Source organism: Trichosporon asahii (genome assembly GCF_000293215.1).
Source record: "Trichosporon asahii var. asahii CBS 2479 unplaced genomic scaffold scaffold00050, whole genome shotgun sequence".
Taxonomy (NCBI): Eukaryota; Fungi; Basidiomycota; class Tremellomycetes; order Trichosporonales; family Trichosporonaceae; genus Trichosporon; species Trichosporon asahii.
Window position 1 is genome coordinate 1,402,773 of NW_014040874.1, and position 18,037 is coordinate 1,420,809.

General features: G+C 61.2%; 5 protein-coding genes across 5 annotated transcripts; 3 read left to right on the plus strand and 2 right to left on the minus strand.

Moving 5' to 3' along the window:
* Nucleotides 1–1,090: 1,090 nt before the first annotated feature.
* Nucleotides 1,091–3,486, plus strand: A1Q1_01717 (uncharacterized protein; the record flags this gene model as incomplete). Its single annotated transcript, XM_014324756.1, has 4 exons — nucleotides 1,091–1,282; nucleotides 1,441–2,127; nucleotides 2,215–2,699; nucleotides 2,742–3,486. The coding sequence occupies 4 exons, from the start codon at nucleotides 1,091–1,093 to the stop codon at nucleotides 3,484–3,486; spliced, it is 2,109 nt and encodes a 702-aa protein (XP_014180231.1).
* A 1,162-nt stretch (nucleotides 3,487–4,648) lies between these two features.
* A1Q1_01718 (uncharacterized protein) lies at nucleotides 4,649–6,667 on the plus strand (the record flags this gene model as incomplete). The annotated part of the gene is made up of 1 exon (XM_014324757.1): nucleotides 4,649–6,667. One exon carries the CDS (start codon nucleotides 4,649–4,651, stop codon nucleotides 6,665–6,667), a length of 2,019 nt encoding a protein of 672 aa, XP_014180232.1.
* A 960-nt stretch (nucleotides 6,668–7,627) lies between these two features.
* On the minus strand, nucleotides 7,628–9,735 carry A1Q1_01719 (nucleolar GTPase; the record flags this gene model as incomplete). Its single annotated transcript, XM_014324758.1, has 2 exons — nucleotides 7,628–9,505; nucleotides 9,616–9,735. 2 exons carry the CDS (start codon nucleotides 9,733–9,735, stop codon nucleotides 7,628–7,630), a joined length of 1,998 nt encoding a protein of 665 aa, XP_014180233.1.
* Nucleotides 9,736–11,215: 1,480 nt separating this feature from the next.
* Nucleotides 11,216–14,288, plus strand: A1Q1_01720 (uncharacterized protein; the record flags this gene model as incomplete). The annotated part of the gene is made up of 4 exons (XM_014324759.1): nucleotides 11,216–11,366; nucleotides 11,561–11,737; nucleotides 11,780–13,654; nucleotides 13,699–14,288. 4 exons carry the CDS (start codon nucleotides 11,216–11,218, stop codon nucleotides 14,286–14,288), a joined length of 2,793 nt encoding a protein of 930 aa, XP_014180234.1.
* Nucleotides 14,289–16,472: 2,184 nt separating this feature from the next.
* A1Q1_01721 (uncharacterized protein) lies at nucleotides 16,473–17,588 on the minus strand (the record flags this gene model as incomplete). Its single annotated transcript, XM_014324760.1, has 1 exon — nucleotides 16,473–17,588. One exon carries the CDS (start codon nucleotides 17,586–17,588, stop codon nucleotides 16,473–16,475), a length of 1,116 nt encoding a protein of 371 aa, XP_014180235.1.
* Nucleotides 17,589–18,037: the final 449 nt, after the last annotated feature.

The window sequence follows — 18,037 nt, forward strand, 5'->3', positions numbered from 1 at the left end:
TGGATGCTGGTCGGAGGAGATCTGACATGTCGGAGCTCACGTCAGGACTGGCAGGCAGCACATGTTCATCAGCGAGGACAGCAGCAGGAGTCGGAAACACGGCAAAGTGCGAATCCCGTGATGGATCGGCGAAGTCCACTGCACACCGTTCCGGGGTCGGGAAACACCGAAAGCCGCTATCTATCCGCCGTGAGCCGGGCGGAGCGTGCCTGAACGTGGCCAGTGTGTGAGGTGGGCACACACTGCACGCGCGCAGCTCTCACGTCCGGACCTCCCGTCGCTCCGAAGCCCATCCCTCATATACAACACTTCCGCAACGACCACCCGAGGCCCCCGATTGGCCCCGCTCACAGAGCTGCTAAACATTGGATGTAATGACCACACCCAGCGGGGAGAGAACGTGGGGAACACGCTTGAGTCCTGCTCACATCATCTTAACGGTGGTGACTCTCCTTCTCACCGGCACAGACGGGCAGGCCAAGGAACGCTCCTCAGGAGTGTCCCCGCGCACCGGTACCGCCCCTTAATGGAACACACTTCCGGGATGTACCTTGAGTTGAATGTTGCTTCATCCGGACAGTGAGGAGGAGGAGTCCCACTCTCTTTGTACCTGTGTGTTCCGTTGGAGTCGAGTTGCTCGGCCATGGACCCCCCCTGTTGTCGCTGCGTCCGTACCGCGTTCTCCAGTCAATACCAGCCACTGAGTGCTCACGGGGCCCGTCCGCAGCGTCCGGTAGGTACAGCGGAGCAACGTAGAGCACATGATGTATGCATAGCATACCGTTGTTCGGTCACCGAAAAAATACCTAAATACCTCGATTGCACGTGGCGTCCGGTAACATTTGGGGTCGGCCAAGTCGACTTCTGGGCACAACTCAGGAGCCTGGCGTTCAGTTGTTAACCGGTGCTAACAAGGCGCTAGCGCGCCGCCGCACATCACGTATCTATCTCCCCCCCTTCATCTACGCCGCCTTCGCCGCCTCTTATGCTGTCGCTCGTCGCCGCGTCCACAGCTACTCTAAAAGATCGCAAGGCGCACGCACGCTCACGAGATCAATCCTCCTTTTCCCCAATCCACCACTCGACCACCATGCCGCCATCACCTCCACCAAAGCCGGATGTCGGCCACTCCCCGACCTCGAGCACGCATACGGGACACACTGGCCCATCAAACGCGCAGAGCGGGCAAGCGCAGCAGCAGAATCAGGCCGGAGCCGCCGGGCCGAGCACCGAACTCCGCACGTACCAATACAAGAAGCGGCCGTACGCGCAAGCGTGTCTGGTGCGTCACACCCACCGACTCAGCTAACAGCCCAGGCCTGCAAGTCGCGCAAAGTGCGGTGCGTGGACGCAGACAAGCCGCCATGCAAGGCGTGCCGTGTGTCGCGGATCGCGTGCGAGTTTCCCGAACGCAGCGTGCGCCGGAAGCGTAACCCCCAGCCGGCCAACAACACAGGGGACCAGCAGCAGGCCCTCGAAGCGCGGTTGCGGCGCATTGAGGCCGCGCTCCGCCTCCCTCCCCTCGACGGGAGCGACAACAGCGAAAGCGAGGAGGAGATGGAGCCGCCCCGCTTCAAACTTGGCGGCTCGGACTTGACTGTCTTCCACGGCGAGACGAGCATGCACGACGATGCGACGGACCCCTCGCCCAAGGCCTCCAACCACCCCGACTCTGGGGGACCGAGTGGCCCCCAGTTCGACGCGGCGTGGACGCCGGAAGACATCCGCGCCCTCACTCGTCTCAGGCACAAGTACGCAAGCCCAGACGAAGGCGAGGCGTTCATCGATGCGTACTTCTGCTGGGCTAGCCCGAGTATCGCCGTCGTGAACCGCAGCATCTTCCTGCGCGACATGGCCGTGAATGGGCCGTTCTTCTCCGACTTGCTGCTCCTCGTCATCTACGTCAGCGGGCTGCGATTCAGCCCCAACATTGACGCCGCCGAGCGCAAGGCAAAAGGAGAGCGATACATGGGCATAATCATGAGTTTGATCGCGGAGGACCTGCAGAAACCCTCCAGTATTGTCACGGCGCAGGCACTCTTGAGTCTGAGTGGAACACGCAGCGCCGTCGGCGACCAGACACTCGCTTGGATGCTGGCCGGAATGGGCATTCGTAAGATCCAAGATGTGAGTGGGCATGAGAGCCGCGGCTGACAACAGATGGGCATCCATCTCGCGATCGACAACCCGACGCTGGACGCGCATCATCCCCAGGAGATCCGCGAGATGCGCGTGCGCCTGTACTGGAGCGGTAAGTGGAGCACACGCCAGGGACCGTGGGCACAGCTCACAACAGCGTACATCTGGGACAAGACGCTCGCGCTCGGCATGGGTCGCGAGCCGACAATGTGCTGCCGGCCCGACGCCGTGCCCGAGATTAACATTGACGAGAAGGCAGACGACTGGGACTGGAAGCCCTACTTTCCGGCTGGGGACAAGATTGACCTCATCCTGCGGTACCCGCGTCGCACGTCCATGACGTCTTTCACGCTCAAGCGTACGATCGGGCTGAACCTGATCCTCGAAACGATCCTTGTCAATATGTACAGTCCTACGAGGCCGAATGCGCGCTCCGTCTCGTTCATTCGCAAGACGGACGAGAGCCTGCTCAAATGGTACGCCGACCTGCCTGCTGCGATCAAGCTCGAGAGGGGCAAAATGCCCGAGTTCTGTCCCCCGACGAACATCAGTGTGCTCAAGTGAGTCATCTAGCTTCTTACGACGTGCCTTGCTGACGGCAGTCTCCTGTACCACACCATGCGCATTCTGCTGTACCGGCCCCTCTTGACTGTACGCGGGCAAGCGACGGGCATCACGGCCTCCTCTCTCGACGTGTGCCGCAACGCCAGTATCGACATCCATTCCATCGTCGCGCTCTGGGGGCGCACTTTCGGCCACGTAAACATGGTCTATCTGATCATGTACTGCGTCTTCGTCGCCGCGGGTGTGGACGTCATTCTGCTCCGCATCGCGGACGCACGTGAGCGCGAGGACGCCCTGCGTCGTATCCAGGTCGGCCTGCAGATCCTCGAAAAGGCCTCTGGCCAAGGACCAGGCATCCGGCGCGGCATCGGCATCATTGCGACGCAGCTACAAGCCGCGATCCAGCAGCGAGAGCGCTCCGAGGCCCAGCGTGGCCGCGATGCGCCCAACTCCGCGCCCCAGACGAGTCCGAACGAGCAGCGCCGCGCCGCGTTCCAGGAGTCTTCGCTGCGGTACGAGCCCTACGGGCAGCAGGGGGAGGGCGGGCAGAGTAGCGTCCAGTACCCGTTCCAGCACTTTGAGGGGAGCTACACGACCGAACTCGAGCCGCCTCGCACGTTCAACCTCGCCGACTTGCCGATGGGCGACTCGGGCGCGCCGTTGTTGTTCAACGACGCTTTCTCGCAGCAGGCGCTTGCTGATCTGCTCGGCGAGAGTAACGCGAGCACGGAGGATCCGTTTGCGTTCCTCTCGTCTGAGGGGTGGGATGTGAGGTTGTCGTAGCGTCGCAGGATGAGGAGTCACGAGGAGAAGGATGGGGGCGGAGCAAGGCGTTGTATACCAGTTGTAGACCCTAAGAACACTTGCACAAGCACATGTCTTCACATGTCCACATGCCGAACGTGACTGACTCAAGCCGTGACGCTCACGGACGCCATGGCGCCGGCACACGCGGAGTCGGATGTTCGACATCTGCATCAAACGTGACTTGAACGCCGAATGCCAGCAACCCGGATCTCGCTGCGCCGCACATGCACAGGGCTGCCTGTCCCCCGCACAGTGGCCGACATGCCATGCATGCCATGTGCATGCATATGCCGAGCCCCGCAACGAGTTCACCGATGCGACCTGCCCCGAGCGTAGATTAGATACTGGAGTTACACTTCCGAGCCCTCCCACGAAGGGGTAGTCACTCGCCTATCTTACGCTCTTATGGCAGAGATCGGAAGGTCCGACCGTCCCTCTCGAGGCTGGACTTGTGCGCACCTCGCAGCATTCGGCATGACGCACGGCTACAAGTACGGCGCGTACGGTGCATGCACGTCCGTGGCCGCGCATGCCGCGCACCACCCTGCGCACCGCTGGGCCTATGGCGGACATGTCCGAAGCGGTCGGAATTCGTGTATCCCGAGAATCCGGGAAACTCACCCCTTCCGTCCAGCGTCAACCCTGTGTGTAGCCGAACCCCGACGCTGCTCGGCCCACCAAGGACCACCTTCCGGGCCCACTAGAGTTCTAGACGGCCGGGTGCTAGACCAATATAACCTCTGGACATACTCTGAAGTCGATACTTTACGAACTTGTTACTTTCTCTCGACTACTCTCGACGACGGTTAGGTTAGGCTGGAGAGAAACGACAAACATGCTCCGCAACACTCTGAGAACGACACGACCGGCGGCGTCGCGGCTCGCGCGCCAGCTGCACTTGAGGGCTGATGGCGCCGAGGGACTTTTGGGCAAGGTGAGTGGACTAGCGCGGAATGGTGGCTAGAAGAGGGGAGAGAACTGGGATTGGCGAGGGGGTACGAGGACGGGAGCGTTACGGTGATCAGCAAGTAGATCACCTCGTGCGACCGCTCCACCGTCTCCGCATCACCCGGTGGGCGGCGCCGACTTCGGCGCTCGCTCACCGAGTAACGGGGATGTACCCCTATTACTTGGAACGATGGCTCGGAGCAATCTTCTGTGCCAGCTGCCCAAGTCTCGTGCTCCCCGCTATCTTGATACTGGAGCGAGAGCGAATATTCATCGCTCCATCTCCGAGCCCCACCTGCGCCTCACGGGAACTCCAAACTGGACACAAGCTGACTTGCAGAACCTCCCCCCGTTCATCACCCCGACCAGCACCTCTGGCTCCGGCATTCCGTTCAAGCTGATTGCCTCTCGCGTGGCGCACAAGCCGATGCTCGAGGCCGAGACGCCCGACGGACCGATCCAGCTCCCCCTCGACGTGTCCAAGGACACGCTCCCCGTTGAGTCTGACGCGTTTTTCGCCAAGCTCGGCGGCAACCCGAAGGGCGCCAAGGACGTTGTGCAGGGCCTCTGGAAGACGTGGCGCGACAACGACCTGCTCCGCATCACCGGCAAGCTCGACGTCGGCTCCGGCAAGCTGAACGACCTGCACGTTGTGGCCGACGACTTTGGCCTGTACCGTTCCAACCTGAAGGAGCTGGCCGACGCGGCCAAGGTTCACCCGCTCGAGACGCAGGCTGAGGCGGGACGCCTGTTCTACCACAAGTCGCGCGAGGGAGGCAACATTGCGTGCTACGGCTACGGTGCCGGCATCGCGATGAGCACGATGGACGCCCTGCTCGGTGCGGGCGGCAAGGCGGCCAACTTCCTTGACGGCGGCGGTGGTGCGACCGAGGCCAACGTCCGCGCCGCGATGGGCGTGATCACGTCGGACCCGGACGCGGATGTGATCTTCATCAACTCCTTTGGCGGCCTGACCAAGATGGACCTCATTGCCGAGGGCATGGTCAAGTTCCTGCGCGAACGCAGGGACGCGGGCGAGCGCCTTGTCCCCATCGTCGCTCGCCTGCGCGGTACGGGCGAGGAGAGCGCTGCCCAGATCCTCAAGGACGCGACGGACCTGAGCGGCATCATCACGGTGATTCCGGATCTGAAGGAGGCTGCTGAGGCAGCTGTCCGCATCGCGGCCCAGGAGGCCGAGAAGAACGGCACCGAGCTCCCCAAGCCTTCTGCCGCCGAGCAGGCGCCCGTCGCCGTGCGCGACACCCCCGTCACCTTCTCCCGCGACGGGCAGTACGAGCAGACCCTGGGCAACCTGAAGGTCAAGAACGGCGACCCGGTGCTCATGCTCGGCCTCGGGGGCGCGGCCAAGCTGAACGCCAAGATTGCCTCGGACTACGGAACCAACATTGTCGGCTTCGCCGCGCCGAACAAGGGCGGACAGGAGTTCATTGGCAAGCCCGTGTACGGCTCGATGGGCGAGGCGATCAAGGAGCTCAAGCCGCGCATTGCGTCGCTGTTCGTCCCCGTCCACGCTGCGGCGGACGCCATGATCGACGCCATTGAGGCCGAGATCCCCCTCATTGTCGCGTACGCCGAGGGCATCCCGACGCGCGACCAACTGCGCGTCCAGGCCGCGCTCAGGAGCCAGAACAAGTCGCGCGTCGTCGGCGCCAACTGCCCCGGCGTCATCTTCCCTCACGAGCGCGTCAAGCTCGGCATCCAGCCCCTCCCCGTGCACAGCCCCGGAGACATTGGCATTGTCTCTCGTTCCGGCACAATCTCGTACGACCTTGCCGCGCAGACGAGTGCGCTGGGCCTGGGCCAGAGCGCCGTGTACGGTCTGGGCGGGGACCCGTTCCCGTGCACGCGCACGTGGGAGGCGGTGCAGCTCATGATCGAGGACCCGAAGACGAAGGTGATCTGCATCGTGGGCGAGTGCGGCGGACAGATGGAGGAGGAGGCCGCCCAGGTCTACGCCGAGTACGTCCGCAACCTTCCCGCTGGGCAGGTGCCGAAGCCGGCTGTCGGATTCGTCGCCGGCGAGGCCACGAAGCGCGGCCTCATGTACGGCCACGCAGGCGCTGTGTGGTGGGAGCCCGAGGAGCGCACGCTCGCCAAGAAAAAGTTCATGCAGAACGCCGGCATCACAATGGCCGACACGCTCGGCGACCTCGGCGCCCTCATTAAGCAGACCCACGCCAAGCTCTAGGCCGCAGGTCGGCGGCCGCCAGCCGAAGGCCGACGGCCGAGGCTGTAAGATAATGCGCTGTGGAAGGCAGATCAGTAGAAAGTGTAGAAGTTAGGTTTCAGTAGCCATTAGATTCATGCATCGGGATTTCGGACAACAAGCGAGCGAGCCTGCGAGCGACAGCGAGTCTGCAAGCGTGACTCTACCACATCAGTGCCACAGGCTCACTGCACAAGCCTGGCCGCCGGCCGCGCCGCTGGCCGCTAATCGGGCCGCCAATCGACAGTCGAGCGCGATGCCACAAACAAAAGTAGATGAGTTCAAGCGACGTACGCAGGCAACGCGTGATTCCGGAATCCGAGCCAGTAGCTCGTTAATTGCCAGAGTCGCTTGGCAGTCCTCGGGTCCTCGGCCGATGACTCTCTGAAGCCGGTACTTATCCTCCCCCAGCAAGATCCAAGAGTAGAACTAGCAGTGCGGTGGAAGGGGGCGTAGGGGCGTAGGCGGTCGTATGAGCACCCCAAGACCCAGGCAGCCGTGGGAAACATCGAAACTAGCAAAGCTCGTCTCCGACCTCGAGGACCATCCGATGAAGGCATCCTGGGCTCGACTTATACCGTCACTACCCCACCCTCCTACAGCCATACACCCCTCCCATACCGTCGTTCTGCCCATCAGCCCACTCAAGCGTTACTGCCTTAAACGCTGCCGCTAGCCCGGCAGCACCAGTCCGATGCGATCCTATGCATATCCGATTCAGGGGTATCTGGTATCTACGAGGAGAAATGGAGGAAAGAAATGTACATACAGCCCGACCAAGACTTTGGACGGGGGACGAGTTATCCCTGCTTTTTTTTGAAGTGTAGATGGAGTGTCTATAATGAAGCGCAGCGTGGCAACAGCGCCGCCCGTTCCACCGCGGAAGGGGTGCGCGCCGCTCCGCACCGTGCTCCTTCGGAGCCCGGCGCTCCGCGATGCGGCTTAACGACGCTGCGTCGTGCCCGCCTTGCGCTTTCCAGACATCATCCACTTGGGACGCGTAATGGGGACGTGGCGGTCGGACTCGGACGCCTTGGCGAGACGGTTGGGCTCGCGCTGGGCAAACTTGCGCAGCTCCTTGGCCTTGGAGTACTGCTGCTCGTTGGCGAGGCCTGCGGGGAGGGCACTGTGGCGGCCATGGGCGGCGACGCCGCGGGCGCGCTTGCGCGGCACGTCCTGGTCCATGTCCATGTCGACGTCTCCGTCGTCGTCGCCCGAGTCCGAGCCACCGCCGTTGGCGCGACGCTCGGCCTCGGCGGCCTCCCAGGCCGCCTTCTTCTTCTCGACGAGGCGCGCCGCACGCTTCTCGAGCACGCTGGGGTCGTGGCCGAGCTTGCGCATGCCGTGGGTGAACTCGGAGAGCGAGACGTGCTTCTTCTTCCGCGGGATGATGGGCTTGTTCTGCAGCGTGTTCTTGTCCTGGCTCTTCTTCTTGATCTCGGCCTTGCGCTTGCGTACCTGCGCCGCGGCGTCGAGGAACTCCTCCTCGTCGCTGTCCAGCATCTCCTCCTCCGACTCGGCGTAGAAGCCCGCCTGCTCCAGCTGCTCCTCCTCGCGCTCCAGCGCCTCGAGCTTGGCCGCAATGTCCGGGTCGATAAAGTCTGCAACGTTCTTGCCGTCCATGATCTCGGGCATGACGTCGTACTTCCACGAGTCGTCCGCGAGCAGGTAGTCCCGCTTCAGGTCCTGCGTGTAGATGCCCATCCAAGGGTTGTTGCCCATCTCCTGCTCGACCTCCTTCTCGAGCTTCTTGCGCGTCGGGTCTTCCGGGTCGAACTTCTTCTTCTGCTTGGCAGCCTCGGGGATGAACGCCGGTCGGTCGACGTCGTCACGTTTCTGCGGCATCGCGACGTGGATCTTATTCGCCACAGACTCGATGCGGTTGCCGCGCAGCTTCTGCTCGACACGGTGCGCCAGGAGCGCCTCGCACGCCTTGGTGCGCACGTCCATGACACCCTCCTCAGAGTAGGTCGACGACTCGACGACAATCACACTCGGGTCCTCGCGGATCGTGTCAATGTACGCCTTGTTCTCGGCAGACAGGTCCGCGAGGCGGACAATGTCAATCTTGTTGATAACAAGAACAACGGGCTTGTTCGCGAACAGGGGCTTGATCGAGTGGAACAGCTTGCACTGCGCCTCAATCGTGTAGCCACACTGCTCCGACAGGTCCATAAAGTAGAGGACGGCGGCACGCAGGTGCGCGAGCGCAGTGATCGACTGCATCTCGATCGTGTTCATCTCCTCGAGCGGGTGGTCGAGCACACCGGGCGTGTCAATCACCTGCCACCGGAGGTACTTGTAGTCCATGTGGCCGACGAAGAGCGACTTGGTCGTGAAAGCGTACGGCTGGACGTCGACATCGGCGCGGGTGATCTTGTTGATGAACGACGACTTTCCGACGTTGGGGTAACCGCAGATAACGAGCGTGCGGGTGTTCGGGTCAATGGCGGGGAGACGCTGGATGTGCTGGCGAACCTGCTCGAGGTAGGCAAGGGGGTCTTTCTGCCTGCGCATGATCGTCGCCATACGACCGAGGGCAGCAGTCTTGAGCTGCTTGCAGCGATAGAGCGAGTCACCAAACTTGAGCAGACGGACGTAGTCCTTGGCGACCTGGGCGATCAGGTGACGAGCCATCGAGATCTGACCGAGCGCAAGCTTGTAGTGGTTCTTGTCGTAGAGGACGTTCAGCAGCGACGACAGGAAGGGGTGGAGGTTGTCGAGGATCGGGAACTCGGAAAGGATGCGGCCCAGTTTCTCGTCGAAGGCGTCCTGCGTGAACTTGACCTTGCGCATGTAGAATTTACGGATACGCGAGATCTGAGAGTCAGTCTAGGTCTCCTAGGTGAAGTTGAGCTGCACAGCGGCATCACAGAGACGGTCGATGTTGACGCTTATTCTGCGATGCAGCTGCTCGTCCCAATGCTCACGTTGAAGCCACTCCTGATGACGGTAGGAGTACGGCGCATGGTGCCAGAGAGGATGATGTCGATCATCTCGCTGGCGGGAGGGACAGGCGCAATGGCCTGGAGGCCACCGATAGCAGCCATGTTGGTGAGATGTTACAGGTGAGTGGGTAAGGAAGGGTGGCGAAGTTGTTGATTGTCTATGGATACAGGTGTCGAGAGCTTGTCGTCTGTATCTCGAAATGCGGTGTGCTCTCCGGGGAGTCGGTGTGTCGACGTCGGACTCGAGCTTTTGGGTGTTGTAAAGATGTGTAATGCTCTTGTGGGTGTTTGACTTTCGCCTCGTGAGCAAGAGGTGTGGTTGTAGCAACACTGGCCTGAGTTGAAGACCTTCACTATGTGGAAATTATGCCGTGCGCGTGACGTCCGGTACTAGAAATTTTGCTACGACCCAGTCACAGCCCGCCCAGGAAGTCTGCGGTCGTGCCTGGCAGTGCCTGAGTAGCCTTCACGCGAGTCTCACGTTGCACAATGTTACGTAAAATATTTAGATCTGGCCACCTCGACGCATCGACAATGCCTTGTCATGAGCAATACGCCTGCTCACGTACCGTATGCAGCGGCTCTGTTATCTCGGAGGGTCAAGTAGATCGTGCGCTGCTGGCTAGTAGGAGCATGTACGACCGCTACAAGCGCAGGCATATGGCCGGCTGAAGGTCTGTTGAGCGAAGTGTACTGCCACTCAAGAGCTTAAACGGTGATAAACTTTACACAATGCCGCCCATCGCAGAAGACACTGCAAGAACAGTACACATTGTGTGAGCGACGCGCTGGATATGTTTATCGGTCTATTGGTCTGCGATCTGTGACCCGACGTAGCAGAGCAAGGTGACGAGGACTGAGTAGGTGTGAGGATGGATGAAGTCAGAACCACGTGGCAAGTGCCACACTGGCGGCGAGGGTGTACGGCGATTTCGCTGATTGCCCTGGCCAGAGAATGCAGATTGACGCAGATTCAGTGGTACGCAGAGAGAGAGAAGGCTTGGCCGGCCCAGGGGCAGGGGCTTGCAGAGCTGTACACCTGGACAGCGGTGGAGAGCGCCTCGCATGCCTGGCCTGGTTGGTCGCGCGCCTGCACCCATGCACCCATTAGCACCCAGGCTGGCACCCACTAGTCTGGGCGGGACAATAATGCTGGCAGATGAGTGGGCTCGTAATGCGGCTACTTGGCTGCTGCGCGCTCTCACTAGCGGAAGCAATATTCAATGCATTAGAACGCCTCCTTGGCCCCCCCCCTCTCTGTAATACGCATTCAACTCGATCCTCGGACACTCGCTCGCTCGCCTGCCTGCGCTTCCCTTTGCTTTGCTCTCTCTCTACACTTCGGATCCCTTCTTTCCTTTCCTTCCATCTATCTCTATCCTCCTCACCGAGCATCCCATTTGGTACAACCGACTCACGGTCTGACACTCGCCACGTCAAACCGAGTCTAGCCGACCAATCCTACCTGATCGAAGAGGTTCCACAAAGCCATCAACCCCCTCCCCCGACGTCAACACCCTCGTCTCCTCTCCCCCCCTTCCCCTTCCCACCTCCTCCCCCGAACCCGGGTACTTGATTCGCCATGGCTTCCCTCGGCGACCTCTCTAAAAAGTACTCGTCCCAGCTCAAGCAGCTGCAAGGCATTTTCCCGTCCTGGGACGAAGAGGACCTTCTCTTCACGCTCCAGGACTCAAAGGGAAACATCGAGGAGGCTGTTCTTGCCATCTCCGAAGGTACGTCGCTCAACATTGTCTCAAACAATCATCGCATCGCTTGTCATCCTGTGCTAACATACTCTTCTTCCCCTTCGCGCCTCGACATTTCTTCACACTTCTCGTCTTCCCAACTACGTCACGTCACTTGCACGCAATTCTCCCTCGTTTGGACGACACCCTGTAACTCGACATTGCAATCTATTCACCTGCAGGCCGTGCGTCTCAATTCACCGAAGCTACCAAGAAGAAGCCCGCCAAGTCGGCCCAGTCCCACAAGTCTCACAGACATGACGGTGGATCAGGTTGGGAGAATGTCGACTTTGCTAGCGGAGCTCGCGGTGGACGCGGTGGTGGTCGCGGTGGACGTGGTGGAGTGCCCCGAGGCATGGGTAAGTTGTCTCGCCTGCGCACGCGATGTGGCTGACACCCAGCGGCTGTTCGTGGAGCTCGTGTTGGACGCGCCGGAGCTAGGGGCGGAGCCCGCGGTGGATTTACCGGCGTGAACGGCGGTGCTAAGAAGACTGACGGTGGACCTTCTGATGCTTGGCCCACGACGACCGAGACCACTGTTGAGGGCTGGAACAACCAGGTTGAGCAGTCTGAGAAGGCTTCCCAGCACGAGGACGACGAGGACGATGGAGGCTGGGGAGTCTCCGATGACACTCCTGCCCCCGCCAAGCCCTCGACCGCTACGGGAGCCTGGGGAGCCGGTGCTCCCAAGCACCAGCAGCAGAAGAAGGCCGCTCCTGCCGACAAGCCGGCACCCGCGCCCAAGTCCGCTCCTCATGCCCCTGCTAAGGAGGTGAAGGAGCCTGCCCCCGCTGCTCCTGCTGTCCCGGCTAAGAAGACCTGGGCCCAGATTGCCAAGTACGTTACCAGCCAGTACCCCATTGCTGACCACAGGCCCATCGAGAAGCCCAAGCCCACTCCTCCCCCCGCGCCGAAGGCCGAGCCTAAGCAGCCCGAAGAGCCGAAGCCGGAGGAGCCCAAGGAGGAGAAGGAGGCTCCCGTTGAGGAGGAGCAGAAGCCCGAGGAGGAGAAGCCCGAGGAACCTACGACTGATGCCCCCGAGCCTTCGACGGAGCAGTCGGCTGCTACGACTGCCGCTCTCGACGCCCCCACTGAGGACGAAGCCGCCAAGTCTAACGGCCCTGACGCTTCCGAGAAGTCCGAGGAGCCCCAGTGGGCCTCTGACCCCGCCATCGTCGGATCCGCTTCCGCCCCTGCCCCCGCTCAGCAGGCTGCCCCGGCCGCCGCCGCTCCCGAGCCTGTCACGACCTACACCGGCCCTCCCGGATTCAACCCTATCGCCTCCAAGGCTGTCGGCCAGCAGCAGCAGCCCCGCACCAACTCACGATCTGCTCAGCGGTATAAGAATGCCGACGGTCAGGCTGTTGTTCTCCCTGCCGCTGCCAGCGGTGTCTCTGCCGTCGAGGTTCAGTTCGGTAGCCTGAGCTTCGGTGGCCTGAACGGTGACGGCGTCGAGGCTCCCGTTCAGGAGCCCTCTGGGCCTGCTGCCCAGGCCGACACCGCCCGCCCCACCCACGCCGCTTCTTCCACCACCCCCTCCAACACCTCCGCCCCCGCTCCCTCTCAGCCTTCCGCCCCTGCCGCTCCTGCCGCCCAGGCCCCCGGCGCCTCTGCCTGGCCGCAGCAGCAGCAGCAGCAGCCCCAGCAACAGCAGCAGGCCCAGCAGCCTCAGCACCCTGCTGGATTCCCTCCCTCGCACACTCTGCAGCAGCAGATGTCCGCTTACCAGTCCTACGGCCAGCAGCAGCAGCAGCCCCAGCACTCTGGCCACGAGGCCAGCACTCCTCAGCAGCAGCCCCAGCAGCACTCGCAGTTCGGTGGCTACCGCCAGCAGCAGGACTACTACAACCAGATCGGCTCGCAGCAGGGTCAGCAGAACCAGCAGAACCAGCAGCAGCAGAGCCAGCAGCAGACGCCCGGCGCCTCGTCCGACTCGCAGTCGCAGCAGCCCCCTGCTCAGCAGCAGCAGAGCCAGCCTCAGCAGCCCCAGCAGCAGCACTCGTACGACCAGGGACACTTTGGCGGATTCGGCGGACAGCAGCAGCTCTTCGGCCAGCAGCACGGCCAGCAGAACGAGTACGGCCACCGCGGCTTCGACTCGTACTCGAACACTGGCTACCCCCGCCCTCCCACTGACGACAACAAGGCTGCCCCTGCTCCCTCGCACACCTCGGCCCCTGCTCAGCCTCAGCACCAGCAGCACGGCGGCTACTACACCAGCCACCTCGGCAACATGGGCTACTACCAGTCTGGTCCCTACAACCCCTACTACCAGTGTAAGTTGAGAAGCTGTAGCCACACCGGAAGCTAACGAACCCAGACGGCCAGGCCCCCACCCCCGGCTTCCAGCAGTACTACCCCATGGCCGGCCGCAACCTCTACGGCCAGCCCGCTCCCCAGGCGCCCCCCGCCCCGATCCCGAACAAGCCGACTCCCCCGGCTGCTCACCACTCGCCCTACGGCGGACCCCAGGGCTACCCCTCGTCGTCTGGCTTTGACGACCAGCCCTACGGCCTTGGCCGCTTCGGTGACAACAAGGCGGGCGGTGCTCCCCAGGGTGCCGGTGCCACGCAGGGCCAGCAGACTCCCCAGCCCATCGGCGCTTCGTACCCGGGCCAGCAGGGTCTGCACAACTTCCTCGGCGGTTCTGGTTCGACCGGCTCGGCGCAGCCCAACCGCCCCCAGGCGGGCACGCCCGATGACGGCTTCAACAAGAACCAGACTGGCGCGTCGAACACTTCTGCTCCCGGCGGAGCGTCGGCCGGCGCCCGCAACCAGCCGAACCAGCCCCAGCAGCAGGCGTTCGCGTCGTACCCCTACGGCGGATACCAGAACCACGACTGGTCGCCGTACGGCCAGCAGCACTACTCTGGCTCGAGGAACGGCGGCTACTCTGGCTGGCAGCAGTAAGAAGCGCGGCCGATCGAGGCCAGCGCGCGCGTATGTGGAGCAAATGAGCGCGATATGATACGCGAACCGCATATGCAAGCAATCTAATCAGCCCCGCACGCACGCACGTCCATCTCCATCTCTTTTATGTGTCTCTCCAAAATCAAGTTTCCACTCTCACAACAACATCCTCTTCTCCTCTCTTCTCTTCTCTTTTCTTTCTTTTTCTTCTCCCCCTTTGACATCAAAGCAAATCAAATTAACTACCAACACCCTTCACCTCCACACACAAACCCAACTCAAACGTAGCAGCCCCACAATGGCCCCGATATCGACCCACGACCGCATAGCTCCCCGTCCGCATCCGACCTTGTCATGTGTAGGCTAGATGTGCCGATGCACCAGTCGATGTTGGGAGTGGCACATAGGGTCATTACAGACACGTTGCAGACGTGAAATACGACTGACCGACTGACAGGCTGACGGATGACGGGCACCGAGTCCAGAGGGGACGAGATGACGAGGTCATGAAGTCGAAGAACGACCGGGGGTCATCGTTCATAAAGTTCCGTCACAATCATGTAGGCGGTAGCGGAGAAGGCCCTCTGTCGAGCTTGGAGGAGCGCCTCGCTAGTTTCAAAGTCTCCCACGGTGGCCCCACGGTGTGCCTGAACCAATAGGGGCAGGCAGCTAGGCAGATGCGGTGATGTCGAGGGTGCAACGCCCGCAACGCCCGCAAGGCGCGCAAGGAAGTGGTCGCAACGTCGCAGGGTGAGAATGTAGTACTGGAAGATGTACGAGGCCGTGCGCAGTTCGAGGCGGAACTGGCCGAACTGGAAAGGCTCGAACGAGTATGTCAGTTATCGCGAACTGAGCCTGAGCCCGCGAGCCCGCGGGGGGATGCAGAGGCGACAGTTGACGGAGAGAAAGAGCCGTGGGGATATCACCACCGCGTCAGACTCGCCAACCACAGAATTAGAGTCGCGTATCTGGTTGCGCTGGTTGCGCTGGTTGCGCTGGATGCCGAGCACATTGTGCCTCCTGTCTCTGCCGACGGAGCAATCGACAACCAGAAATGCGGGAATCCTAATGTGTGCAGAATTGCACAGATACGCTTTCGCTGGTGCTTTGGCGTGTTACACAGAGGCACTGTTTTGGACCCGACCCGGCAGCGGGGCTCGGATATGATGCTACAGAATATGAATGTCGATGCTACGGTTTCGACTTGTCTCTGCACCATCACGGACACGAGCGGAGGAGGAGGAAAATGAAAGGGTACATGTATGTTCAACCACCTTTCCGCTGTCTCTGAGTTATGTCATGAGCTCTAGATAAGCCTCGGCGCCCTCGCTAAGACGAGTCTACCGAGACTAAGGCAAGGTGATTGCGGGAAGTGTCGACCTGGAGAGACATGCCCGTCGAGCCAGTGTGCCACATTCATCTACACAGTCCAATTCGTGGTCCTGCAATGGGGTCCTGTATCTCGCTACTTCTGCAGGCTTGAGTTTTCTATCTCCAAAGTATGTCTGTGTGCGAGGCTTTGTAAGGTTTCCAGCCTTTCCATGCGAGGGTACGTTAACTGTTTCTTTCCTTCTCCACTTGTCTAACGCCACAGCCACAGATGGCGTCGGGCCTCAGCCGCAGGCCGCGAGCTGTTGCTTCCGAACGCAAGGGGGAAAATGCACGAGTTGGATGAACACACGGAAACGGTGGCGTCCTCCCCTCATTAACATAAACTGGCAACTAGGTCTCTGGATGTAATTTAGAGCAGATATCGAAACTGTCGGAGTCGGACATGAGAAGACGTGTTTGATTCCAGAGTTTGGTACAGGTCGCATACCGCCACGAAATTATGACTCAACAGAGACATGTTTAAACTGCACGGTTTCGCTCTTGGGTTGCAGCCACTTGTCTCTCCGTAACCTGCAGTAGACGAGTTTAGTTTGGTTCGGCCGATGACTGTCTCCCACATAGAGGGAGGGCACTTCGTCGCCTTCAAAGTGAAAGAGAGCAGAGAAAAGGGAATGGCTGCCGCCCGAATCCAAAGTCAGTTGCCAAACTTGAGCCACCAAACTCAATTCTCCGTTGCGCCCCACTGCAAGCTAACCGATACACTTGACAAGACTTTGGAGGTACAAAGAGGTCGTATGTAATATCCATGACAAAGTGGTTCGTTACAACATCGTTACAACAGTCTGAGTTCGACTATGGCGCCACGACCGTGCCACTCGTCACTTGGTGGATGAACTGGCGGTATCCCTGCTCATCGTCGCTCTCCAGCAGCGCCGTGTGCATTATCCGCACAGGGGAGGGGGGACTCTGCGGACTAGGCGGCATCCAAGGCCGCTGCTGTGGCGGGGGTGTCTTGGGCTCGGTGTCCGTGTCCATAGAACTATCCGGTGTGTGCGGGGGCGATATCAGCCCAGGAGGCGGCGTGACCTCCCTCCCTCTACCCCGGTGCTCCGTGTCCAGTTCAATCCCCGCCCCATCTTTCAGCCCATTCCACCTCCGCTCTAGTCGGCGCACGTCCTCGCGGGTGATGGCGTCTATGCCACGGAGATTTACCCACTCCAGCTCTCGGGAGGAGATCATGGCGAGATCCTCGAACGTGAGGCAATTGTTCCACGCGAGGTCGACGCGGCGGAGTCGCTCCGCTCCCAGCGTATCGAGGCAGACGATGGAGTTGAAGGCGGCATCGAAAACCTCCATCGACGAGGGCAGGGTCGGTGCGCAGATCCCGCACCCCCGCGCCGTCAGTTGGCGCAGTGGGGGCTTCAGCAGCGGCCAGACACCAGACCACGCTAGGCGCACACCGCTCATGTCCAGCACTTCGAGTGCCTCACATTTGGATATGTATCGCACGACCTCCTGATGAGTCGCCAACGAGGCTGAGGGCGCCTGCCGGCCCGTCCGTCCCAGTCCGCCCCATATCCGCCCGATCTCCATGTCGCCCTCGCGACTTCCTTCGCTGTCCCGCATCTCGTCCCGAGAGTCTGATGAGTCACTGGAGGGCGACGACGGTCCCGAGGGCAGGAGGAAGCGGAACGAGAACTGCGTCCGCTGCCGTATCGTCAGGTGGCGAACGTGAGGGAGCATGCGCAGTAGGAGGCCCGGTCGTCGGACGGGAAGCTCGACACGGAGAGTGCGGTGCAGTGCTGGGGTCAGGACGAGAGAGCGGACCGAAGGCGAGACGGCTGAGAGGGTGACGAGCTCTGGATAGGGAAGGAAGGAGAGGACATGGAGCTGGAGCTCTGGGGCGAGGGTCGACCAGCTTGCCCGTGGACAGTGCGATGGGGCTCGCGAGGGTTGTGGTCGCCGCATGGTTTAGAAGGATGTGTTGCGTTGGGAGTGATTATTCGTGTTAATTCGTGAGCGGATGGTCTAAACGGTGTATCGGGCGGACTCGAGTGGATGCACTAGAGCGGATTGTGGAGATGGACGTTGGAAGTGGAGGGAAGGCAAGTGAAGGTGGGAAGTGGAGGGCATTGGGGGTGGAGGCCGTGGAGGGGAGTCGCAAGTGGAGGGTGTCCAGGGTGAGGGGAGGGGTCTTCCCCGGTGACGCAAGTGAGTTCCCACGGTGGAGTGGTCACCTGAGTGGTGGGTGATCGCCGAAAGGGGCTTGACTGGGTGGGAGGGAGGTCTTTGCCGCCGAACTGAGATGCATCCACTTTCGGTTCACGGCCCTTGACCAGGAATGCAGTGTTTCGACTACGTCCTTGTCAGACTGTGAGGGCCTCGAATCGAAAGTAGTGGGTGCGGTTTGGGTGAGG